Genomic DNA, 26,914 nt, shown 5'->3' with positions numbered 1-26,914 from the left:
CGCTAGCTGGTGCGCTAGCTGGGGGTGTCCAACAGTGTCCTCGCCTGGAACCTGCTTTAGCCAGTGCATCGGCTTTTACATTTCCAGGGGGGGATGACCTATGGTGACCTCTAACTTTGATAATTCCAAAGGTCCTATCCTTCGCTTTGTCTAGGATGTGGCGGAGTAAAGGGGCTGATGGAAGGGGTTTCCCGTCTGCGGAGACAAAACCTCCTGTCCTCCACAGGGGTAGAAAATCCGTTAAACTGTTGCAGACATATAGACTGTCGGAATATATGTCTGCCGGGCTGGGGAAAGAATTAGGGTGGTCCATTATGTAAGCTATGGCCGCGAGCTCTGCTGCCTGCGCGCCTAAGTGACCTGGCAATTTTAATGCAATCTCCTCTAAAGCGCGACCCTGCGCGTCCTCGACATAGATGCCGCATCCAGTGATACGCTCACCATCTAAAACTGTGGATGAACCGTCCACGTATATTTTCAGTGGGCCACACGTGTCTGTGTGTTGGGGGCTTTGTCTTGGGTTCCCTATCTTCCTGGGGGGTGTCTTCGCTATGAAGGGTCCTGTGTTGTGTAGGGGTGCTACAATTTCGCATTAATGGGGCTGTCCTGGATATTGGAGGTTGTCGGCTAAAAATGTGTGTGTCCGGGTCCGTTTAACCGTAATGTCCCGTCCTTGTAAAAGTAATGTCCACCTAGCTGCCCTAATCTGGCTAACTGAACCGTCCTTCAGTCGACCGTCTAGGAGTAACTGTGTGGGGGTGTGCTCGGTCAAAATGGTGATGGGGTTGAGTCTGGTAATGTAGGAAAAGTATTGAACTGCCCAGAAAACTGCTAGGAGGTGCCTCTCGCAGGCTGAAAATCCTTGTTCTACTGGGTCTAAAAGTCTTGAGGCATAAGCCACAGGTCGTAGCTGCTCGTGCCATTCCTGGAGTAGTACGGCCGAGAGGGTTAGATCTGTGCTCGCTACCTCTATTGCATAGGGGGAGAGTTGGTCTGGGAATTGTAGCGCGGGTGCTGCGCTAAGGGCTTTCTTTAACTCTTCCACAGCCTCTGTATGCTGCGGAAGCCATTCCCAAGGTGCTCCTTTCTTAAGGAGGTCGGAGAGTGGGGCTGCCTTTGTCGCGAATCCATCGATATGGTTCCGACAGTACCCAACCAGTCCTAAGAACGACCGGAGGGCTGAAACATTCTGGGGAAGGGGCAATTTGACAATCAAATCAATCCTTTTGAATTCGATCTCGCGTTTGCCGTGCGTGATGACTCTACCCAAATACATCACTTTATTTTCCAATATCTGGGCCTTTCTGGGGTTAATTTTACATCCGATCGAGGTTAAAAGTTCCAGGAGCTCGGCCAGAAGCGTAATGTACTCTGCCTTTGTGTCTGTCTGCAGTAATAGGTCGTCCACATACTGTACCAGACATTTGGGGCGGGAAAATTTTACTAAACCATTTGCCAGCTGTCGGTGGAAAATGGAGGGGCAATTGTGGAATCCTTGTGGGAGGCATGTCCACGTATACTGCTGTCCTTTGAATGTGAAGGCAAATTTGTACTGGCACGCCTTTGCCAATGGGATTGACCAGAAGCCATTGCTAATGTCCAATACCGTGAAATATTTGGAGTGGAGTCCCTGTTTGAGCATGGTCTCGGGACTTGTTGCTACCGTGGGGGCTACTGCTGGGGTTACTTTATTGAGCTCCCGATAATCAATGGTCAGACGCCATGATCCGTCAGGCTTTCTCACTGGTCAAATAGGAGCATTATTGGTCGAGGCTACTGTCCTAAGTATACCTTGCTCCAATAAGCTATCTATTACTTTCCCTATTTCTCCCTCTGCTTCTAGGGGAAATCTGTACTGTTTCTGTGGTCGGGGGTCAGGTCCGGTAACTTGGACTTGTCCAGTCATTCTGCCGCAGTCGTGCCGGTGACTGGCAAATGCTGTCCTGTGTTTATTTAAAACTGCGCTCACTTGTTTGTCCGTGCTTAGTGTAGTCAGGTCGAAAGAATAGTCGCCTACTGCGCTAATCCGATTAGCGTACTCTCCTGTGAGAGTAGCGGGTGCTCTGTCTGACCTTGCCATTCGCCAGACACACTGGTTTACTGGGTCGAACGACAGGCTATGGGCATTCATAAAGTTTATTCCCAATATGTGTTCTGCTGTACGGGGAAGATTTACTAAAACGACGGGGTGTTTGGTAGAGATGTTCCCTAGCTGGATTGCTACGGGGGCTGTAATGTGTCCCTGCTGTGAGTGTCCTGTAAAACCGCTGAGTGCGATGGTGGAGGTGGTTGGCCACGTGTCTGCCTGTGCCGTGGTGGTGGAATTAATTGTGGTGCGGGACCCTCCTGTGTCCCAAAGTAACTCTATGGGCTTCCCTCTAACCTTTGCTGTGACTACCGGTCTTCCGGATTGATCCCAAAGAGTGTCACAGACCCAAGTGGGGGAGCCCGAACACCGTCAGTCCGTTTTGTCCACATTGGTCTGTCCTGACTGTATCCCTATACTATGGATTGGTTTGGCTTTATTCCTATTCAGAGTGCCTGTCTGCTGGCCTCTCTGTGATCTTTGGGGTGCATTGCATTCCTTAGCCCAATGTCCTAACTGGCCACAGTTGTAGCATTCGAGCGACTTCTGTGGAGGGCTGTTCTTCCCTTCATTTACCCATGCGGGGCTTTGGTGCGCTTTTACTGCTTGAATGTCCGCCACAGCCTGAGCTTCCTCTGGAGTCTTTATTTTACTTTTGCCCTGAACCGATTGTTCCCAAACGCGGGACAATCTTTTCAGAACCCATTTCTCGTTATGGGCCTCTTCTGAGGGGTCGTAACTATTGCAAGCACTCTGTCCTGCATCTGTGGCATGGGAAATTATGGTGCGCGTCCATTTAACCATGTTGCCACGGTTCAAATGCGCTCGGTTTAAATCGCCGAAAACTGCCGTGAAATGGATCCACAGCCTTTCTGCAAATGCTGTGGGATGCTCTGTTCTCTTTTGTCTGCATTTATTTAGCCCTTCAACTGGGTCCCCTCGGTTATACCCTATTGCATCTAAAATGGAGGTGTGCATTTCCTCTAGTGTGCCTCCTCCAACATTCTGTGGGTCGGGGAGGGCTGCTACTACAGACGGGTCTAAGCTCAGAACCGTGAGCTTAACTTGCTCTCTCTCGTCCAGGCCGTACATGGTTGCCTGCTGTTTCACTTTCGCGAAATATTGGTGGGGGTCAGCGGTGGGGAGAAACGGAGTGATTTTCTCACACGCGTCCCTGAGTTGGGTTACAGTTAAGGGGGTGGTGTAGGTGATATCGGGTGCGCCTTCTGTGGTCGCTTTCCTTTGGGTGGTGACTGGATTCATAGGTGCGGTAGCTATTTGATCTGTGGGGGGTTGGGGTGCTTTCCTTTTCTGCTGCGCTGCTGGCGCACATGTTCCTTGAACATAGCGCTGCGCTGTCTCACTCAGTTCCTGCCAGTCTGGGGCATTCTCCTCATCTAGCTGTGTTCCAAAAGTACTTTGGAACCCATTCTGCACTGAAAGCAGAGATTGCAGCTCCGCAATCTGCTTCCTACACTTGGCATGATCCACTGTGCTTTGTCTTTGCTCAGTAGTGGCAGCATGGAGTGCTCTTAACGCTGCCTTAAGGTCAGAGCATTGCCTCTGCAATGCCTCTACATGCTTTTCTGATTGCTCTCTTATCAGGACGGCACGTTGCACGTCTTGATAGGCTTTTTCATACTGGGTCTGGGAACTGCTCAGATGGGCTAGACATGACTGATGTGCCCTCTTGGCATCATCCACCTCTCTACCCTTCTCTGCCAGCTTCCCTCTTAGTTCCATGTTTTCCTTTTCTATGTCCCTGACATCAAATTTGCTCATCCTATTTCTCTCTTCTAACTCTGATCGGAGCGTCTGAACGACCTCCTCAGTGCCTCGCAACTGTGCCAAACAGGACACGATTGCCATCGGCTTGGGTGCTTTACTTAAATTCTTTTTATGAATTTGAGAGAGGTTCTCCCACCAAGTATGTCCTATACTTCCAGGACCTGTCTCCTCACTCATACTAAACTCGTTCCAAAGGGGCCATCCCTTTCCTTTCAGGTATTTGCGGAGTTCCAGCTCCCACACGGGACACTGACCTACTCGGCTACTGCTGGTCGCTGCGTCCACAAACCGTTCTGGGTTCATGAGGCGTTCCATTGCCTGCATGGCCATTTTCTCTTTCTCTCTTAATTTTGGACAGGGGGTGTTGAGGTAATGTTTTAAAAGACGGGTAAGGCTTTCGCTATGTTCCGCTTAAAAACTCCCGATAGTTCGTCGCAACAAAAAGCTCTCAGGTTAACCTTACAACCCTGTTAGTACGCATGCACAAACACACTTCCGAATTATCTTTATTGGTTTGAACACCTTGATTACTTGTGATTTTTCCTTTTTCTTTACTCAGATTTCTAATTCAAATTTCTGGGTCCTCGACGGAGTGGGGGTGCCACTTGTAACCGCGTCCCGGCGGAGTCGCCACTAAATGTTGCTCGTTTTACTGGAGTGTGATTAACACTCTTCCGTTTAAAGGCCGTGTGCTTAACACTACTATGGCTCTGTATGTGTAATTATGCTCGGAGTCGCCAGGTGCCGTATTGAGACACCGTCACAAGTATATCAAGGTCAGGTTCAAAGTAATAAATCCGTACACCGATTAGTAAGTCCAAACGATTGGTGTTTATTATAACAAATATAATAAATACACATGCATACGCTAAAGAGACTAACTTACTTCTAATACTAAACAACTAAATACTTATCTAGACAGGAACAGGCAAGGTCAGGGAACAAGGCCTTCGTCCCGTTCTTGGTCTGCAACTTTCTGATTCGCAAAGTTGTCAAGGCTAGCAAGGTCTGGATCACGTAGCGATCGTTGTGTTGGCACTTACAGTTCGATGGCTGATGCTGTTGTGTCGGGGCTGCCGCTCGGTTCATCCAGGCCGGAGAATCGGTGGCCCCACCAGTTCCAGCGGCCCGCGGCCGACACTGCGCCAAAAGCGCTGGCGCAAATGGCGCCGATGCTCCGCACCTCAGAGAATCGCGCACCGGCATCAGGGCACCATGGCGCGGTTGCTCAGATTCTCCGGCCCGGCGTGGGGTTCGGAGAATCACCCCCTATGATTTTCCAGAATTCCCTAGATTCCAGAACGGATTGGAAGTGAGAAAATGTTACACTGCTATTCAAGAAAGGAGGGAGAGGGAAATCATGGAATTAGAGGCTCCCATAAACAGCAATGAGCAGATCATTGTGGGTTGGCACTGGCCAGGGCAACAGCCTAACTAGTTGGTTGAATTAATTATATGGAATTTGCAGCTCAGAAACCAGCTGTTTGGCCCAACTACAAGAGCCTTCTCTTGTAATATCAATGCTAGTGTATGACATACACCCAGCTTGACTTTTACCTGCAGCAAGTTTATTTTACATCCAACTCAGCAGAGATACAAATTCCTTATGTCTCCCCCAGACCAACTCTTGCAGCTAGGTCCATTTATACTCTTGGAAGTTGAGCCAATAACCATCACCTGTCTTTAATAAAACGATCAGCTTAGCAATATTATTGCCAAAGCATGCATTTGCTGATATATTGACATCGCCCCCACCCATTGTAATCTTACCCCATCAGTGTGACCTTCAATTCCTCTCTCCCTCGTACTTATCTAACTTGCCCTTAAATTAAAAGGGAAATGTTGAATGCTCCTGGCCCTAAGCTCCAACACAGACTTATTGGGCTGAATGGCCTGTTTTTGATGTTGTCATCTCTACATATTCTGTGTACAGACAGCAAGTTGTCCAGATATTTGCCAGGAGGGAAAAAGCAGTCAACTTTCAGAAGGGTTTTCCTTGCCTTCTACTGGTGGAAGACAAAGGGATGTGCAAGGATCATTCGAGAAACGCCGACTGAGTATATGGGCCGAGTTATTGATGTTGCAGGCTGGTACGCTTCATCGGAGCGCCGCACAACATTTTGTTTTCAGTGGTAACAGGCCCAAAGGAAAGAAAAGTTGCTATTCAATTATGTATCGTTCAGGAATTGCTGGGTAGATTGCAGTGGTCCCCTTTGGGCGGTGGAATTCGCTGATGTTGAAAAGCCCCTTTCAATACGGTCTGCCATCACGTGGTGGCACAGGGGTAGTGGTGGGGGATGCGGGTGTCTTTTTTTTATTCATTGAGAGGATGTGGACATCGCTAGTTCGGCCAGTAATTATTGCCCATCCCTAGTTGCCCTTCAGAAGGTGGTGGTGAGTTGCCTTCTTGAACCGCTGCAGTCCTTGAGGTGTAGGTGCACCCACTGTGCTGTTAGGGAGGGAGTTCCAGGATTTTGCCCCAGCGACAGCGAAGGAACGCCGATACATTTCAAAGTCAGGCTGGTGAGTGACTTGGAGGGGAACCTCCAGGTGGCGGGGTGTCCAGGTATTTGCTGCTCTTGTCTTTCTAGATGGTCGTCGTCGTGGATTTGGAAGGTGCTGCCTAAGGAACCTTGGTGAGTTAAGGCAGTGCCTCTTGTAGATAGTACACAAAGCTGCCACTGTTTGTCGGTGTTAGAGGGATTGAATGTTTGTGGAAGAAGGAGCAATCAAGCAGGCCTGCTTTGTCCTGGATGGTGTTGAGCTTTGTCAGCGTTGTTGGAGCTGCACTCATCCAGGCAAGTGGAGAGTATTCCATCACACTGCCGATTTGCACCTTATAGATGGTGGACAGGCTTTGGGAGCTTAAGAGGTGAGTTACTCACCATAGCCTTTGACCGACCCTGGTTGCCACAGTATTAATGTGGCTAGTCCAGTTCAGTTTCTGCTCAAGAAAATAGCATTAAATGTCACCCATTTGCTGTGTTGTGATGCTGTCTGTTCCCCTCCATTGTGTTATTTTAATCCATTCATATTATATACAACTTATCTTGGAACATAATGTGCGAGAATTGAAGTGCCTCTTGATTTCTTGACAGCTTTGAATTTTCCCTACGTATTTAGTGACAGCAGAGAAATCGGTTTGTGCGTTGAATGTCTGCCCACATCCTTACCTGGCAGAGACTCAACTTCACAGAACCCAGTATGAATCATACTATCATAGTGCTGGAGCTATGGAGACTTCCATTAATTTCCTTGAATGACAATATGATTATATTCTTAAGGCTTAGGTAAACATTCCCCTCCAGTATGTGAAACAGCAACTCATGTCAATTTCCATCAATTCAGAAACAAGTGACGTCCATGCGAACATACGAACTAAGAGCAGGATTAGGACTCCCTGCCCCGCCCCTTCAGCTTGCTCTGTATTCAATAATAGGGTGGCACGGTAGCACAGTGGTTAGCATGGTTGCTACACAGCTCCAGGGTCCCAGGTTCGATTCCCCGCTGGGTCGCTGTCTGTGCGGAGTCTGCACGTTCTCCCCATGTCTGCGTGGGTTTCCTCCGGGTGCTCCGGTTTCCTCCCACAGTCCAAAGCTGTGCAGGTTAGATGAATTGCCCATGCTAAATTGCCCTTCATGTCCAAAAAGGTTAGGTGGGGGTTACGGGGATAGGGTGGAGGTATGGGTTTAAGTGGTGTGCTCTTTCCAAGGGCCGGTGCAGACTCGATGGGCCAGATGGTCTCCTTCTGCACTGTAGGGATTCTATTCTATGATTCTCAACCCTACATTCCTGCCTGTCCCCGATAACATTTCAAACCCCCCCCCCCCCGCCCCCCCCCCCCCTCCCCGCTCATTAAGAATCTATCTAGCCGTGCCTTTAAAAAGATCAAAGACTCCAGCCGGATTCTCCGGAATTCGGGATTCTCTGTTCCCGCCGGCTCCGCACCCCGTCCGCCAGGTTCCCTGTGGATTGGGGTGGTTTCAGTGGGAATCCCATTGACAAGCGGCGGGAATAGAGAACCCCATCTCAAGCGAGCGGTGGGCCACCGAGAAACATACGGCTGGGGGACCAGAGAAACCAGCTTCTGCTTCCATTACCTCACAACCCTCGGAGAGAAAAGATTTCTCCTCATTTCTGTCTTAAACATGCAACCACTAATTCTTAAACTGTAACCACCCCTAGCTCTAGATTCTCCCACAAGAGGAAGCAACTTCTCCACATCCACCCTGCCAATAGCCCTCTGGATCCTATATGCTTTTGGCAAGTTGCCTTTTAATCCAGTCGATACAGGCCGAAACCTGTCCAACCTTACTTCAGAAGACAACCCGCCTAGGCTGGGTATTTTTATATAGTGTTTATTTTAACATTAGGAACAGAATGCTCCCAACTACATCAGACGTAATTTCACCATTTCCCAATTCATGAGCACTTATGCCTTGGGACAAATTGCTGGAAAGTCGTTAAATGATCAAGCCTTTCGTTCAGGGTCTCACCATGCTGTGATAATTGATATCTGTGAACTCCTGAGGATAAACCCTGAAGTTCTTTAAACTGCTGGATCCCTTGCTGATGATGTACGATCAATTGGACTCGAGACACGATGAAGATCCGAACTGTGGCTTTAATCAGCTAGTTGTTAGCCCGGTGGTCGACTACAGAGAAAGGCCGACCGCCGGGAAACCTGGGTACTTATACCCCGCCTCGGAGGCGGGGTCTACTTGCCTCTCGACCAATTGGTGAGCAGTCACATGACTAGTCCCAGCCAATCGGACGAGAGGCACATGACCAGCCAGAGCCAATGGGGAACCAATGCTCTGCACCAATGGCAGTGCTCACATTCATACCACCACACTGAGCCATGAATATTCATGCAGGCCTGAAAACCATAGTCACCTGTTCAAAGGAAAAAGAGTGAATCTGTGGTGGCTTTGATTAAGAGTCATAATCGCAGATTCAGTCATGACACAGAAGGAGGCAACTCGACCTATCAAGTCCATGCTAGTGGTCCGGGAAGCAACCCAAACAGTCCTACTCACTGTCACCACCTGCACCTTCCATCTCTGGAGGCCAAGGAGTAAACCTGTCAAATTATAATTTCATCTATTTCCAATAAAGGGCGTCATTGCCAGGGGCTCTCCCGCCAGTGGGATCTTCAACTCCTGCCGAAGTCAAGGGACATTTTGAACAACTCGCCCACATCTGGCGTATGGGGAACCTGCCGTGGCAAGAATGGAAAATTACCTACCTGCGAAAAAAATAAATGTAATACTGCCCAACGTTCATAATCAGAATTGCACTGTGGTCACACTAAAAGCCCGGTTTTGACAATTTAACAGGTTGGGTTATGTTCTGTCCAATAATAGGATATGGTAGAAGTATGAGTCGAAAGCTAGTCAGGCTTATTCTCCAGGCAGCTCCGCAGAGTGACAGTCTCTGCAAGTTCCTTCCACACCCACTGTTCCAGCTGCGTCTATTCATATTATTATTATCTTTTTCCTATAAATTTAGACTACCCAATTCATTTTTTCCAATTAAGGGACAATTTAGCGTGGCCAATCCACCTAGCCTGCACATCTTTTGGGTTGTGAGGGCGAAACCCACACAAACACGGGGAGAATATGCAAACTCCACACGGACAGTAACCCAGAGCTGGGATCGAACCTTGGACCTCAGCGCCAGGGTTGCAGGGCTAATGCACTGCGCCACCGTTCTGCCCATATTCATATTATTTTGAGTAAAAGAAACAACAAATTAAACAAAATCAAACAAATTGAGGGACAGATTAAAAGAAACAGAATCTCAAAGGAAACTTAAAACATTAAACCGAAATGTGATGAAACAGGCCAATCCTCAGTGTCCGCCAGACATGGAAGGCCTCAATGGTGTCAGCGAACACCGTGTGCCCTCTCTGGAGGAACACGCGACCATGAATGTGGCCATCGTAGAGGGACTGACCCCCTCGACCACCCACTCCCTTGACCTATTGATGGCCAACATTTCCAGGACCAGCTTCACAAGTATGTCCTCTCTGCCCGCACTCCTGCAGAGTGGTTGTGTGCCCATTTGTATTATTTTGGGTTGAACCAATTAATGGGGCTGGTTTAGCTCACTCAGCTAAATCGCTGGCTTTTAAAGCAGACCAAGGCAGGCCAGCAGCACGGTTCGATTCCCGTACCAGCCTCCCCGGACAGGCGCCGGAATGTGGCGACTAGGGGCTTTTCACAGTAACTTCATTGAAGCCTACTCGTGACAATAAGCGATTTTCATTTCATTAAACTAAATTTTAAAAATTCAGGCACTAATCAAAAGAGCAGCCCTCTAAAAGGGATCCGGCATTAAACAAAAATAAATGGCAAAGTAACTTAAAACATCAAATGTGATTAATGGGGTTGATAAAACACCCCTTCCCTGCGATGTCCACCAGGCACAGAAGGCCTCGATGCTGCCGGCTGACACCTTGTGCTCACTTTTCCGAAACACCCGGCCTCAAATATAGCCACGGTAGAGGGGCAGACAGTGGGCCAGATGATCCCCTCAATCATCTCCTCGCCGGACATGTTAATGGCCAAATTGTCCAGGCCCAGGAGCAGGTTCATGAGGAGGTCCTCCTCCCCCCTGCAACCATCTGCACCTGGTGTGCGTGCATTTGTAGGTGAGCCAATGGTTTTGTAGACCACTGGAAGGAGCTAGCAAAAAGAAAACTTGGTTTATTGCAAAGCATTTATATTTGCAATATACATCAAATCCCAGCAGGTTCTGCTCTGTCGATTCCATACCTGCCCAATTTTATACAGAACTTAACCATGAATGATCCAGGGTTTCCTCGCCCCTTGACTGGGGAGCTCATATACGGCGAGACTCACAAGGAGACTGATCGCTCCAACCCTGTAGGTTTTGTGCAGGTTGTAAGAAACGTTATCATTTGTTTTTGACAATGCAATTGACTTCACGTTGTCATTGCTGTTCAATGCAGTTGCTGACACATTGACAAGTTAATCTCGATAGTACTAATTTAATGAAGGCCAACATTTTATTAGCCGAACACAACACAGAACAGACAAAGCAAGATAACAGCTGCTTACGAAGCAATTCAGCCATTGTTTTTTGTTGTCCCTTCTTCGGGTAAGTTTCCAAATGACTGAGGTAACACTGAACATATCTGAAGAAAAGATAGTGAAATCAAACTTTCAACAGTCACAGCAAAGTGTTCAAACAGCAGCGATCCTCACAGACTATGAGCTCTGAAACATCCACACCATCTTCTTTCATCTAATAGATCAGCCAAAGATTGCCCTAACTCTGTGTGCACGAACTTCAATTCACGCAAACACATTGGGCACGATTCTCCCCCAAAATTTCTAAGTTAATTTGTGGCGGATTTTTCAGGGAGATTCCCGCCGGCTCTGTCAGCGAGTTCCCCACCGCTATTCAATGACACTTAGTCACCTTTTTGGGCCCTGGGGAGTTTCTCACCGGTTTAGCTCACAGCGAGGAGCTGAACTCAGAGATCGGGCTGCCATTTTGAAAGGGTGCCCCAATCTCTAAGTGTACTTGTGGGTCGCTCACAACCCCCATCCATGGGCAATGTCACCTCCCACTCACGTGGAAACTACCCCACACCCCTCAAGTGAGGACACCCCGCTATGGGGTCCCTGGGGGTTCCCCCCTCTTCAGCCCCTCCCAAGCCCCCTTACAGCACCTCTTCCCTTCTAGGACAACCACCCAACCTCCCAGAGGCCCCTACTTACTTGCTCTGCACTCCCCCACCATTCAAAACCCCTCCACCCTCATTTCATACAAATAGTGCCTCTCACCACATAACGCTTGGCAGTGCTACCTGGTACTTGGACACCCTTGCACCACCACCCAGGCAGTACTCCTGCATGCTTGGCGGTGCCATCCAGGCACCTCGACAGTGCCGGGGTGGCAATGCCAAGATGCCAGCTGGGTAGTGCTATGGTGCCTGCATTATAGGGAGAGGGCCAGGGAGCCACCCTGCACATACCCCGACCATCCAGGGGTCTCCAATGTCTTTGGAGACTCCCCAGGTGCCGTTCCACCTGACCCACATTTGTGTGGACCATCACTGATCGGCGCCCAGCTGCAGCCTCCCTGGGGAGGCCGGTGAATTGAGGGAAGCCACTGGATCCCACGCAGGTAGGTCCTAGGTAGGTTTATGACTACTTCCACAAGTGTCATTCAGTCCCGCCCATTTGGCGTTGGGTTCCCATTGTCGGGCGGCTCGCTGGAGGGCTCTCCCGGCATTCTCCGGCCGCGTTGCATTCAAGCGAGATCACAATGGGGCCTGAGAATTGTGCCCATGAATTACACATTTCCATGTAACTTACAAATAAGATCCCTATATTGGGCTGTGAATTCAAATTGCCCAATTCTAAGTTATGTTCCCAGGTGTCAGTCCCAGGTACCCCCGCCTCACCGGACTGTGCCATACAACCTGAAGGCTTCTCTATTCACCGGACGGACCGCACGGCATCTTCAGGCAAAGCGAAGGGTGGAAGGGTTTGCCTCCTCATCAACTCCTCCTGGTGCTTGGATGTGGTGACCCTGGCAACCTACTGCTCCCCAGACCTGGAATACTTGACTGTAAAGTGCCGCCCATACTACCTTCCACGTGAGTTCACTTCAGCCATTATCACAACAGTCTACATCCCACCCCAGGCAGAAGTGAGGAAGGCGCTGGATGAACTGTACACAGTCATAAACAACTATGAAACAGAACACATCGTGGCCGGAGACTTCAACAAGGCCAACCTCAAGAGCGTACTGCCAAAATTCCACCAGTACATCTCCTGTCCCACTAGGGGCGACAACATTCTTGACCACTGCTACTCAAAAATCAAGGGCGCCTACCGTTCCATCCCCCGACCGCACTTTGGGAAATCAGACCATAAGGCTGTGCTCCTTCTCCCGGCTTACAAACAGAAACTCAAGCGGGAGAATCCAGTTAAGAAGATTGTGCAGTGCTGGTCCGAGGAGACAGAAGAGCTCTTACGTGACTGCTTAGAGACAGTGGATTGGTCCATATTTAAGAACTCAGCGACTAACTTAAATGAGTATGCCACCACCATCACAGACTTCATCAGCAAATGTGTGGATGAATGCGTGCCAAAGAAAGCAGTACGTACGTTCCCCAACCGGAAACCATGGCTCAACCACCAGATTGACTCCCTACTGAAGGACAGATCTGAGGCGTTCAAGGCAGATGACCCTGTCCTATACAAGAAATCCAGGTATGACCTCCGCAAAGCCATCCGAGATGCCAAGAGAGAATATCAAACTAAGCTTGAGTCACAGACAGACTCTCGGCGGTTGTGGCAAGGACTAAACAACATAACAGGCTACAAAGCGAAGCCGAGCAGTATCTCTGGCAGCAGCGCACCCCTCCCCGATGAACTTAATGCATTCTATGCTCGGTTTGAGCAGGTAACCAACAATCCGCTGTCGAGTGCCCCAAGCAGCCCATAATTCACCCATACCCACCATCACAGTTTCCGAAGTCAGATCGGCCTTCCTGAAAGTGAACCCACGGAAGGCGATGGGCCCGGACGGGATCCCTGGTCGTGCACTCAGAGCCTGCGCATACCAGCTGGCAGAGGTATTCACAGACATCTTTAACCTATCCCTACTCCACTCCGAGGTCCCCACTTGCTTCAAGAAGACCACCATCATACCGGTACCAAAGAAGAACCGGCCAACATGCCTCAATGACTACCGCCCGGTGGCCCTGACGTCAGTTGTAATGAAGTGCTTCGAGACGCTGATCATGAAGCGCATCACCTCCATACTTCCTGAACGCCTTGACCTACTTCAATTCGCATACCGTCGCAACCGGTCCACATTAGACGCCATTTCCCTGGCCCAACACTCATCCCTAGAGCATCTCAAAAACAAGGACTCCTACATCAGACTCCTATTTATTGACTACAGCTCCGCCTTCAACACCATAATCCCAGCCAAGCTCATATCAAAACTCCAAAACCTAGGACTTGGCTCTCCAATCTGCAACTGGATCCTTGACTTTCTGACCAACAGACCACAATCAGTAAGAATGAACACCAACACCTCCTCCACAATAGTCCTCAATACCGTTGCCCCGCAAGGCTGCGTACTTAGCCCCCTCCTCTACTCCCTGTACACACACGACTGCGTGGCAAAACTTGGTTCCAACTCCATCTACAAGTTTGCTGACAATACGACCATAGTGGGCCGGATATCGAATAACGACGAGTCCGAATACAGGAGGGAGATAGAGAACCTAGTGGAGTGGTGTAATGACAACAATCTCTCCCACAATGCCAGCAAAACTAAAGAGCTCGTCATCAAGTTCAGGAAGCAAAGTACTGTACACACCCCTATCAGCATCAACGCGGCCGAGGTGGAGATAGTTAGCAGTTTCAAATTCCTAGGGGTGCACATCACCAAAAATCTGTCCTGGTCCACTCACGTCGACGCTATTACTAAGAAAGCACAACAGCGCCTATACGTACTCAGGAAACTAAGGAAATTCGGCATGTCCACATTAACCCTTACCAACTTTTACAGATACACTATAGAAAGCATCCTATCGGGAAGCATCACAGCCTGGTATGGCAACTGCTCGGCCCAGGACCGCAAGAAACTTCAGAGAGTCATGAATACCACCCAGTCCATCACACGAACCTGCCTCCCATCCATGGACTCCATCTACACCTCCCGCTGCCTGGGGAAAGCGGGCAGCATAATCAAGGATCCTTCCCACCCGGCTTACTCGCTTTTCCAACTTCTTCCATCGGGCAGGAGATTCAGAAATCTGTGAACACGCACGAACAGACTCAAAAACAGCTTCTTCCCCACTATCACCAGACTCCTAAATGACCCTCTTATTGACTGACCTCATTAACACTACACCCTGTATGCTTCACCCGATGCCAATGCTTATGTAGTTACATTGTATATCTTGTGTTGCCCTATTATGTATTCTCGTGTATTTTCTAGCATTTTCTTGAATTTTGTTTAACTCCCTTTTCTTCCATGCACTGAATGATCTGTTGAGCTGCTTGCAGAAAAATATTTTTCACTGCACCTCGGTACACGTGACAATAAACAAATCCAATCTAAATGTATCATTACCAGAATCCTGGCTTTAGTGTCCCTAGAATATTAGACACTTATACACTGTCACTCGGCTGTGCCCTTCTAGTTTTCAAAATATGATTGATCAACTTTCAGCTGACTGGAAATTTTGCAATTTTAACTGAGACAGAGCAAACTGCTTAAAAATGCAAGGCAAAGTTTATGGTGAGGGTGCGAAACAAACAAATCCCCCTCAGGGGACAGTGAAGGGAGAGATATTTCCTATAAATCCAGACACCCATCGAAACGCAGGACTCTCCAAAGAAGGGACATTAAAAATGCAAAGTATTGGATATTGAAACAATAGTTGCCCCAACAGACCTGGAAATACACAATGGGTGAAGTATTTCAAGGCAAGGCTGTCCAGCCACTAGAGAGAGATTGTAACTGACACAGGCGGTGTGAAGAAAGTCTTTACCAGAGAAAACATAAAGCAAGCTGTTCTATCCCACTCCAGCCTTCACCCCCCCCCCCCCCGCCCCCCACCCACTCTCTCGCTCTCTCGCTCTCTTGCAATACGTATGTGGCCCAGTTCGCGAAGGCAAAACTCGACCAGAAAAGGAGCAGGGAACCAAGATCTCTTCACAATTGCAAGATCCTCTACATCTGACTGGATCCAAGAAACTACCGAACCTAAACCGGCCGCCACATTTACAGGCAATGCCACAAGGGCAATCAAAGGACACCTAACCATATATAATTTTACCTTTTTTTATTGTGTGCTTGTGTGTGTCCATCATGAGGAGAGTTCCGGCCCATGTTCTATCTTTCGCTCCGGGCTTTTTGTTTCTGCCCCTTCCCCATCACCACATCTTCTCCCATTTTGTGTCTTCAAGCCCGACCTTCAAAACCTGCCACCCGACTTTCTCTCCCCTCCCCTAGGTCACCCATCAACCTCCCACCCGAAAATCCCCAATTACCAGAGTCCAGGTACATTGATAACAGCAAATTACTGTGGATGCTAGAATCTGAGGCGAAAGCAGGAAATATTGGACAATCTGAGCAGGTCTGCCAGCACCTGTGGAGTGTCAAGGGAGCTAACGTTTCAAGTCTGGATGACTCTTTGTACATTGTGCTTCTTCCTGGGGATCACGCGCAGTGGCCACCACTGGATTCAGGTGTTGCTGGGACTACTATAGCCGCTCCAAAAGGCCAACAGCGCTCGAGTTCAGGATCTCTTCCTACTGAGGGGTATAAATCTCACTTTCTACTAGTTTAGGCCATGTGCAGTCTGCTATCTTTGAGGGGAGGCCATTTTTAAAAAGTGGATTGGGTCATGACTGACTTTTCCAACCGAGGGTCAAAATGACCCTCCCTACAAAATCAAGCCCATGGTTCCAGGTCAGGATCGTGTGTGGCCTGGAGGGAAATTTGCAGGTGATGCCTTTCCCATGCACTTGATTGCTTTGTCCTTCTAGATGCTAGAGGTCATGGGTTTCAAAGATGGTCTCGAAGGAGGAGGCTTAACTTGTTGCTGCATTGCGTCTGGTACTTGGTAAGCGGTACTACCACTGTGCCTCAGAGGAAGTGAATATTTAAGCCTGCGGATGGGGTGTAGCCCGAGCAGGATGCTTTGACCTGGATCACGTTGTTGCCGTGGGCAGGGGCTCAGACAAAATGCCCGTGCTAAAGCTAGCCTTAATGTTGGCCTTGACTGCACTACCACTCGCTTCACATCATTGACTTTTAATTCACGTAAAATTACCCCAGAGAGTCATTGCTTTTTTTTAAATGGGATCCAGTAGCTGTTTGAAAGCCTCCATCTCAAATTGAGTGAGTGGCTGTGTTGACCAGTCCTCTTCGCAGATATATGAACACAGGAATTTGGCGCAAACCCTGAGCCTTCTCAACAGTACCATCTTGATTATACATTGAGCGGATGTTGGTAGGGAAAGTGGTGGGATGCTTGGAGGGTGGCAGCCAACACCATTCTCGAATGCAGCCCCCATTCTAGGTTATCCCAATTTAGACTATCCTCACCATCATAGCTACCTGTGGGCAGCAAGGTAGCACAGTGGTTAGCACAGATGCTTCTCAGCTCCAGGTTCCCAGGTTCGATTCCCGGTTTGGGTCACTGTCTGTGCGGAGTCTGCACGATCTCCCCGTGTCTGCTTGGGTTTCCTCTGGGTGCTCCAGTTTCCTCCTACAGTCCAAAGATGTGCGGCTTAGGTGGATTGGCCAAGATAAATTGCCCTTAGTGTCCAAAAAGATTAAGTGGGGTTACTGGGTTACGGGGATAGGGTGGAGGTTTGGGCTTGAGTAGAGTTCTCTTTCTAAGGGCAGGTGTAGACTCGATGGGCCAAATGGCCTGCTTCAGGGCTGTAAATTCTATGATTCTATTCTATAATGCCTACTCCTGAGGAGGCTCCAGCAGCATTGGCTGGCAGCAGGACTGGCACGAGAGTCTTCCTCGTTTCTTTAAATTGTAATTCATGAATAGCTGGTCTGCATCCTGTTTTCCTACGCTTGAGCCTTGCAATTTACTAGCAAGGGTCTTGAGACGCAGTGGGTAGTGCTCCAACCTCTAGGCTCGAAGCTCCAGGTTCGAGCTCCACTCCAGGATTGGATGGCCTTGGAAGGTGCGTTCATAATGTGGCTTAACAGGCTGAGACAGCAAAAACCACTGCAGTCCTTTTGCGATGCATAATCACAGAATCACAGAATTGTTATGGCCCATCGTGTCTGCGCCAGCTTTCCCAATGAGCATCATGACTTTGTGTCATTCCAATGTCTTTTCCCCATACCCTGCACGTTGTTAACTCAGTTGGCTGGACTCTCTGTTCGTGTTGCGGAGCGAGGCCAACAGCCTCGGGTTCAATCCCCATACCGGCTGAGGTTATTGATGAAGGCTGTCTTTTCAACCTTGCCCCTTGCCTGAGGTGTAGTGATCCTCAGGTTAAATCACCTCCAGTCAGCTCTCCCCCCTCAAAGGAGAAAGCAGCCTATGGTCATCTGGGACTATGGAACTTTACTTTCTTCCTATTCAACTAAGCATCTTGTGCCCTCTTGAATGCCTCGATTGAACCACCATACTTCCTGGCAGTGCATGCCAGCCCCCAAACACTCGCTGTGTGGAAAAGTTTATTTTCTCACATCAAATTTGCTTCTTTTGTTACAAACAATGACCGCTGCTCATGTAGCTCAATCATCTAGGACAACCATTAATCATACACACCTCGTTAAAAGTTCCTAACTTGCCTCAACAATGGGTTATTATAAAATAGCCGCTTGTCCAGGCATGCATTTTACACTTCAAGGTGCTCAAATTACTGCATTGTCAAAGGCCCGATGAAATAAGACAAACTAAGACCAACAGCAAGTAAATAAGTAAAAGAAGGTTAGCTATAATTAAATCAGTCCACAATAATCTTATAAAAGCGAATTACTGCGGATGCTGGAGATTTGAAATAGAAATGCTGGATAAATTCAACAGGTTTGGCAGCATCTGCAGGGAGAGGAAGACAGAGTTGACATTTTGAGTCAGCTTGTTCTGTCTGCTCATTTCGCAACCTGACAGAAACACACATAGCTTGGAGCCGTGGCGATTCTGCTTGGAGGAAAGAAGGCTGAGAGGAGATTTGATAGAAGTATTCAAAATCATGAGGGGTCTGGAGAGAGGGTAGATAGGGGGAAACTGTTCCCAGGGAACTGGCCCAGGGATCAAGAACAAAGATTTAAGGTAATTGGTAAAAGAGTTGATGTGAGAAAACACTTTCTCACACAGAAAGTGGTTAGGGTCTGGAAGGCACTAGCTGGTAACATCGTGGAGGCCGGTTCATTGGAGAAATTCAAGAGGCAATTAGCTGATTATTTGTAAAGAAGCAGTGTGCAGGGTTAGGGGGAGAAAGCAAGAGAATGGCACCAAGTGGAAATGTTCATTGGGAGATCCGGTGCAGACGCGATGGGCTGAATGGCCTCCCTCTGTGCTGGAACAATTCTACGATTCTGGGAACACCAATGTTGCAATCCGACAGTGAACACGTTTCCGAGTATGTCCCAACTTTTGCAGCATCACATAAAATCAGCTTAACTGTCAACAATATGCTCAGCACATTATGTGAAATTCATTAACTTGCAACACTGGACCATTTTATAGACAAACAAAGCTGATTATTTTGTGCAGAGCAGGATCCCGATACGTAGCAAACAGGAATAAGAATTGAGATTGCAATTCAAATGTATCCCATTAGACACATTGGAGGTGATTATTAACGTTACCTTCCCATCAGGAAACTGACAGTATCAGGGATAAGAGTGTAAAACTAGTTTCCCATCCAATCCCGTGGAACTACAATCTGATGATTTTAGTTAGAAATGTCTCAATTAGATGCCAGTCTGTAACTCGCTCCCAGGTAGCTATTATTCTGTACATAAACCATCTGAACCTCGATTAGATTCCGGCACGCGGCAGAATCCACCGGCGGTCCCACGCATGTGCGGGATCACACCAGCACTTTAGCGCATGCGCGGACTCGTGCAGTCCCTTCGGCGCCAGCTGGCGTGGCGCCAACCCCTCCGCCGTCCTTCTAGACCCCAGAAGTGCGGAGGATTTCGCTACTTCCGGTCGGCCTGACGCCGGAGTGGTTCCCGCCGGTTTTGATGCCGGCTTCGGGCCATCGCGCCGATTCCGGAGAATTCCACTCCTTAAGTCTATCAGTCCATAAAAGGGTCGTTTAGGAGTCACTGTGGGGAAGAAGCTGTGCTGCTAAAGAATGGTTTTATAGGTGAACAACGCTGGTCATTTTGTGCTGAGCTAGATCCCAACAAGTAGCACATAGGAAGAACCATTGCGATTTCGATATGTGCGGAGTCAATTAGGCAGTATAGGGGTGACCTTTAACCTAACCTGTCTGTTCGGAAGGAGGTGGGGTTGTTATTGTCAGTGTAAAGGCAGACCCACCCAATCCTGTGCGGATACGAGCCAGTAAGACTGGTTAGAAATACCTCAGTAAGATTCATGCTACTCACTGCTGCAAGCTAAAGGTGTGCTTTATTTAAAATGGAAACTATCTGAACCCCACGACTAGATTCCAGTCTGCCGGGGCGATATAACGGGAGAAGTGCTAAGTGCTGTAGCGGGTGCCTCCTGACAGCTGACCCAGTGAGACCGCGGCGAGTATCTAACGGCAATTAGTGCCGAAAATGATCCCCGGTGGGCTTCACGGTGGAAATAGCCATCACACCAGCTGATTCTCCTGCTAACAAAGTGGAGCAGCCTCATAAACCACTCCGTCCAATTACATTCCAGTCAGCACACACCCATGCCACCACGAAGACTTGCGCCACACTTCGGGAATTCCGGCCAACCACAGGGTCATCCATGCCGCCTGGGAGGCTGTGACAGCGGCCATCAGTTCGGGCAGTGTGACCAGGAGGACCTGAGTTCAGTGCAGGAAGAAGACCAACAACCTCCACTGTGCCACATGGATAAGTTGACTCCTGCCCCTTGGCATCGGTCCGGTTGACACCTTGCTAACCTCTCCCTCATTCCCCCCACCCCCCCCCCCCCCAAGGTCTGAAGCCATCGCACCACCCAGCATAATACTGCGCCTTAGCCCCAGCGCACTCTGCCAGCCACCAGCACAACCTACCCATGCGCAGCAGCGATGCCCACATATGTCACCTACCATAGATCCCCCTGATGTATCAAGCGTGCGGCTCACGATGATCTCTCTTTGTCCCCACAGGGACGTTAGCACATAATAGGTGGGAAAGAGTTCTGACGGGTAGTGGGATGCCGGACTTCAGAGACCTGGAGACCTCAGGGTCTGACTGAGGATAGAGCAGTCACCGATAGCGAGGCTGGCCTGCGCCACAGAGGTGAAGATCCACTGCCCCTACACCCAGCTGACTGGTAGTGAGTCGGTCATGTCAGACAAAATGATCCTTCCCTCTCATTGACCATGGATGGGATTCAACGACCCCCCGCCGGTTTTGTCCGGCGCCAGTTTTCAGACGGGACGGGGTTCACGCCACGCTGGTCGGGGGCTATTGGGAGCGACCCTCTCCCGGGGCCGGGCCCCGATGGGCTGAGCAGCCGTTAGTTTATGGCCAGTCCCTCCGGCGGGGATTAGACATGGTCCCACACGGCGGGACCTGGTAGGTACGTCGGCTGGGGCGGTCCTCGGGAGAGCGCGGGGGGATTCGGCCCTGGGGTGGCCCCACCTTGGCCTGGCCCACGATCGGGGCTCACCGATCTGCGGGCGGGCCTGTGCCATGGGGGCACTCCTTCCTTCTGCGCCGGCCCCTGTAGGGCTCCGCCAGGGCCGGTGCGGAGAAGGCACCCCCCTGTGCATGCGGCAGAATATGCCGGTGGTTCCGCACATACGTGGGATCACACCTACCCTTTGGCGCATGCACGGACTTGCGCAGTCCCTTCGGCGCCTGCTGCCTGCGGCGCCAATCCCTCCAGCGTCCACCTGGTCCCCGGAAGTGCGGAGGATTCTGTTACTTCTGGTTGGCCTGACGCAGGAGCGGTTCACGCCGTTTTTGACGCCGGCATCGGGCCATCGCGCGATTCCGGAGAATCCCGCAGCACAAGTCCATTCTGAACCTCTCGATTAGGTTCCAGTCTGTAATTCACTCCCAGGTATCCATTATTCTACATATAAACCATCTGATCCCCTCGATTAGATTCCAGTCTGTAACACTCTTGGGTATCCATTATTCTGTATATAAGCCATCTGATTCCAGTCTGTAACTCACTCCCAGGTATCCATTATTCTATATATAGATCATTTGAACCTCTTTATTAGATTCCATTCTGTAACTCTCTCCCGGGTATCACATATCTTTTATGTAAGCCTTGGTTAAATTTGAGTCTGTAACTCACTCCCAGGCATTCATTATCATTTATATAACCTATCTGACCCTCTCTATGTGATTCAGGTATCCACCCCATTATTATCCAACACACAAGATATTTAAGTTTTATATTCAGGCCTGCCTCATCATTTAGTCTTATTTTGAAAAAAGGGAGGGAGCAGGAAATGTCAGATTTAAACATAAATAACTTGTCAGAAGGGGAGCTGAGGCAAGCAATGAGTTTCATTGCTCTCAGATCCTGGAAGGAATGAGTTACACGGGAAATCAGTATGACAGTTATTGATTTCAATCTGGTGTGGAGAAAACAAGGGGGAGAGAAAGTCTACGATGTTGTCTTTATACTGGGAGGACGAGCATGAAAATTACACTGCAGAATTGTTCAGCTTAAATTTAGTAATTATTTGTTGGAAAGCAAACACACAGAGTTGACCGTCAATATAATTTATTTGATAGTTGTTCACAGAACATACTGAGTCATGACAGAATAACACCACAGTGGCTGTCAATATTAATACATTATTATTATGTTTAAATAAATGTCCTCGGAGTATACATTTACTCCTCCTTATTTCAACAAATAAAAAATAACTACGTTCAATTATCACCAAAGGTGCTGGGTAAAACAATCAATTTGCTTACACAGTAAGCTTTCATATAAAATTATGTACAATTACAATAGGTACACAGCAGTGGGATATTACAGTTTACACAGAGTGGATTTCAGGGAGGGGGTATAGATTGGTCACGAATGAAGTTCGAAACGATCAATTCATTCATTGTCTCTAGTATGTGCGTCTAGCCCTCAAGGATCCAAATTCTCCACAATGCATCACTGCTCCACCAACCACTCTTGACGGTGAACACTAACACCTCTACCAACACTCGATTAGGGGACAGCACGGTAGCACAGTGGGTAGCACTGTTGCTTCACAGCTGCAGGGTCCCAGGTTCAATTCCCGGCTTGGGTCACTGTGCAAAGTCTGCACGTTCTCCCCGTGTCTGTGTGGGTTTCCTCCGGGTGCTCCGGTTTCCTCCCACAAGTCCCGAAAGACGTGCTGTTAGGTGAATTGGACATTCTGAATTCTCCCTCTGTGTACCCGAACATGCACGGAATGTGGCGACTAGGGGTTTTTCACAGTAACTTAATTGCAGTGTTACTGTAAGCCTACTTGTGACAATAAAGATGATTATTATTATTATTAAATTAGTTCAATATACATAAGACCGTTTGTCCAGTCAAGACAACCTTGAGCAGAAGTTGAGAGTTCCAGCGTTCATTTGATTGTTTTTGATTACCATGGCTCTTGCATCCTCATCTCACAGGATGTGCCAACTGGGTCCATGGAGCTTCCCCACCTTGATTTTTCTGAAGATGAGAGTGACATTTGGGAAGATACCTGATCAGATGGAGGTTCTTCTACATTCTGCAGGCTACAGATCCAGGCGACATTCTGTAGCACGTGTCGACCACCGATGGACTGATGACTGCTGAGCTGGTGGCATTGGACCCTATCGTGGGCAGCCTTGGCAGCGGGGGCACACGGCCATTATTGGTATGATGGGCTCCTCAGACGAGGTCGAGACCCCCGAAGCCCACTCTCTGCTGAGGTTGACCTGCGGGCCTGCTGAAGCAGCTGACGTAATGACCACACTGACAGATTCCTCGTTCACCTCTGTGGCAGTGTACACCTGGACAACGAGCACGGACAGGAAGAGGAGAAGCATCCGCTTGGCCCAATCCTTCTTCTCAGGTGGGAGATATTTCCTGACCTGGAGATGGACAAAGAATGAGAAAGGGTTAGTCATGGAATGAAAGAAAGTTGCATTTATATTGTACCTTTCAGAATCTCAGCAATTTTACAGCCAGTGGAGTATTTTTTGATGCGTTTTGGTAACGGATGGAAATGCACAACTGATTTGCATACTGCAAGATCCCACAGACAGCAGTGCGATAATGGCCAGACCTTCATTAAACACTTGTTCAGTGCTGCACCGGGAAGATCAAACAGTATTGCAACTGTTGCACGCGGCCACTAACCACAACATGAGCTGTGATGTTGTCCCTTCCTTTCTGTCTAGCTCTGACTGTGGACGTTTTAAAAAGCCAAAAAAATGAAGGGACAACAATCTTTAAAATCACAACGAAAGAAAAATTCTAACTTTTGTTTCAAATATATTGGCTTAACCTCTGGACCCTGACTCAGTTCTACTTCTGCACCCAGGTAAGAAACATTGATTAGCACATTAAAGTACTTGCAGCAAACCCCACCTGAAATGCCAATGAGCTGGAATTGCTATTCCTACCCAAGGTTACAGTATTTTTGGCCTAATATAGAAATGGCAGCAGGCAAGAAAAGCGTCATTTCTGCAGCAAGGGCATAGTGCTCGCTCGGCTTCCTGCTCATCTCTGCTGCGTTGTCTATCATCTCAGCCAGGGGCTGTTTTGTCTTTCTGGAAAGGCTCTTACCTGTGCTGGGTAGAGGACTTTAACAGCCCGCCGTTTGCTTCGGAGTCGGGAATTGGCAGTCGGGATGGGTTTGGCGTTCGGAATGCAGTCAAAGGTGAAGATCTCAGGATCAGTGCTCCTCTGCCTGGTCAGGGAAGTGCCCCTGTACTGCTTTATCAAGGGGGCCCGGGCACCGATTGCCAGCTGAGGGTGGCAGCAACCCTGACACATGGTACTCTGGTTTTTGGCTTTTCTTTTGCAAAGCAAAGAAGAAAGAAGAGTCCACAGGCTGTCGTCTCTGTAGAATTCACTGTGGGTGCAGTGATATTAATACACCAACTGGGTCATGCCTCTATGGCACACCCACGGCTGTGATTGGCTATCACGGTTCTGACTGGTTCATGCCCGCCCCAGTCATGCTACATTTGACTGAGTGATTTGCTTTTTCCACAGTTCGGAGAAAGTAATCCACACCTCCAATCAAATTTAGAGAGCACAAAGACACACAAGTCAGAACAAGATTATTCCTCCTCTTCCATTTCTTTTTTTGAACAATAAATAACTTAGCGGTGTGTTTATTTTTCCGATCTCTCTCTCTCTTTCTCTCTCTCTCTCTCAAATTACAGATTCTGGAAATGAAGAACTCTGAAACTGAGCCAGCTGTAAACAAACCTCTCTTCCAACATTAATTCATGTCGCAACACACTCTTCCCCAGATGCCATGCTGGGAACTTGTCCCAACTTTCGCAACCTCAAATTCTTGACATCTTCCGCGAGGTGCAGTTAGGATATTGATCGAGGGAAGGTGCCTCCTTTTAATCTAAATAGCCCCAGTTTCCTTTACGTCCAATCCCTTGATTCTTGGCGCTCTCGGAGCACCTCACACATTGCTCATCTCCATATCAGCGCAAATGCACAGAGACACTAAAGTTGGTGCAAAAATTGGTGGATTTGCTGGAATGATACCAGAAACTGAGAGGTTATACCTGTCAGGAAAAAAAAAACTGAAGCCTGACGCTCTTTTCCCCGGCAAAGGGGAGGCTGAGTAGTGACTTGCCATGTTCTTTAAAGTTATGGAGGGATCCAATAGCACGGTAGCACAGGGGGTAGCACTGTGGCTTCACAGCACCAGGGTCCCAGGTTCGATTCCCTGCTGGGTCACTGTCTGTGCGGAGTCTTCATATTCTTCCCGTGTCTGCGTGGGTTTCCTCCGGGTGCTCCGGTTTCCTCCCACAGTCCAAAGACGTGCAGGTTAGGTGGATTGGCCATGCTAAATTGCCCTTGGTGACCAAAGAGGTTAGGAGGAGTTATTGGGTTAGGGGGACAGGGTGGAAGTGAGGGCTTAAGTGGGTCGGTGCAGACTGGATGAGCCAAATGGCCTCCTTCTGCACTGTATGTTCTATGATCTGTACCAGCATGCTAAAGGAGAGCAGAAGTAGGCCACTCGGCCCTTCAAACTCATTCTGCAATTCAACACGATTGTGGCTGATCTCTTAGTGTTTTGATAGTGTTATAACCTTCAGGAAGCCCATGAGTTGCGGGGGGAGGTGAATCACTGATTGATCTCCCCATGGTCTTCGTAGTGTATGAATTCTCGTGTTGAGCGGGTGATGGCCCACCCAATTGAGGTTCACCGGCGGAGTCTTAAGTATCGACTCCCAGACGCAGACTGGCAGTTCTCGATAGCCCTAGGCTGGGACATTTATTTTGTATGCCGTGACTGCGGCTTTATTAATGTTGGAGAATAAACCTACTTTGCATTTTAGCCTGCGCCTCCTGGAGTTATTACACCTAGGCCATGGTTCAATAGGATAGCGGTAGAGATCTCTCCACTTGTTATGGTGTCTAAAGCCAGAGACCTTAAATACAAGACAATCACCAATAAATCCTATGGGTAATTCAGGAAAAACCTCATTAGCCAGTGAGTGGTGGGAATGTAGAACTCACTGCTACACAGAATAGTTGTGACGAATAATGCAGGGCATTTAAGGGCCAAAGGATCGTAGAATGATTACAGCCCAGAAGAAGACCATCCGGCCTATCAAGATGGTTATGCTCAAGAGCAATTTAGCTAGCCCCACTTTTCTGTCCTTTTCCCAATCTCCCAGAATTCATTTTCTCTTCTGTCACTTCTCTGAATTCTTTTTGAAAATACCAAGTGAATCTACTTCCACCACACTCTCAGGCAGTGCATTCCACTTGCTGCATAATAATGTTTTTCTCTTGCCATCCTTGTTGCTCTTGTCAATGACTTTAAATCTCTTTCCCAGCCCTGCTGCCAATGAAAACAGTTTCTCTCCCTATTAGAATCCCTACAGTGCAGAAGGAGGCCATTCGACACACCGAGACTGCACCACCACTCTGAAAGAGCACCCTATCTAGACCCTCTTCCCCGTCCTATCCCCATAACCCTATCTAAACATCGGACACTAAGGGGAAATTTAGCATGCACCTAACCTGCACATCCTTGGACTGCGGGAGGAAATTGGAGCACCCGGAGGAAACCCACGCAGACACGGGAAGAAAGTGCAAACTCCACACAGACCATCGCCCAAGGCCGGAATCGAACCCCGGTCCCAGGCTCTGTGAGGCAGCAGTGCTAACCACTGTGCCACCCTGCCACCCATTTAAAT

At 48.7% G+C, this 26,914-nt stretch overlaps 1 protein-coding gene across 1 annotated transcript; it reads right to left on the bottom strand.

The window, feature by feature from the left end:
• Positions 1-22,911: 22,911 nt before the first annotated feature.
• ier3 (immediate early response 3) lies at positions 22,912-24,602 on the bottom strand. Its single transcript, XM_038815070.1, has 2 exons — positions 24,303-24,602; positions 22,912-23,605 (listed from the first exon to the last, which is right to left on the bottom strand). The coding sequence occupies exons 1-2, from the start codon at positions 24,510-24,512 to the stop codon at positions 23,345-23,347; spliced, it is 471 nt and encodes a 156-aa protein (XP_038670998.1). The 5' UTR covers positions 24,513-24,602; the 3' UTR covers positions 22,912-23,344.
• Between the last annotated feature and the right edge of the window lie 2,312 nt (positions 24,603-26,914).

This window comes from Scyliorhinus canicula, chromosome 13, assembly GCF_902713615.1.
Source record: "Scyliorhinus canicula chromosome 13, sScyCan1.1, whole genome shotgun sequence".
NCBI lineage: Eukaryota > Metazoa > Chordata > Chondrichthyes > Carcharhiniformes > Scyliorhinidae > Scyliorhinus > Scyliorhinus canicula.
This window is presented reverse-complemented; position numbering and strand designations above follow the sequence as displayed.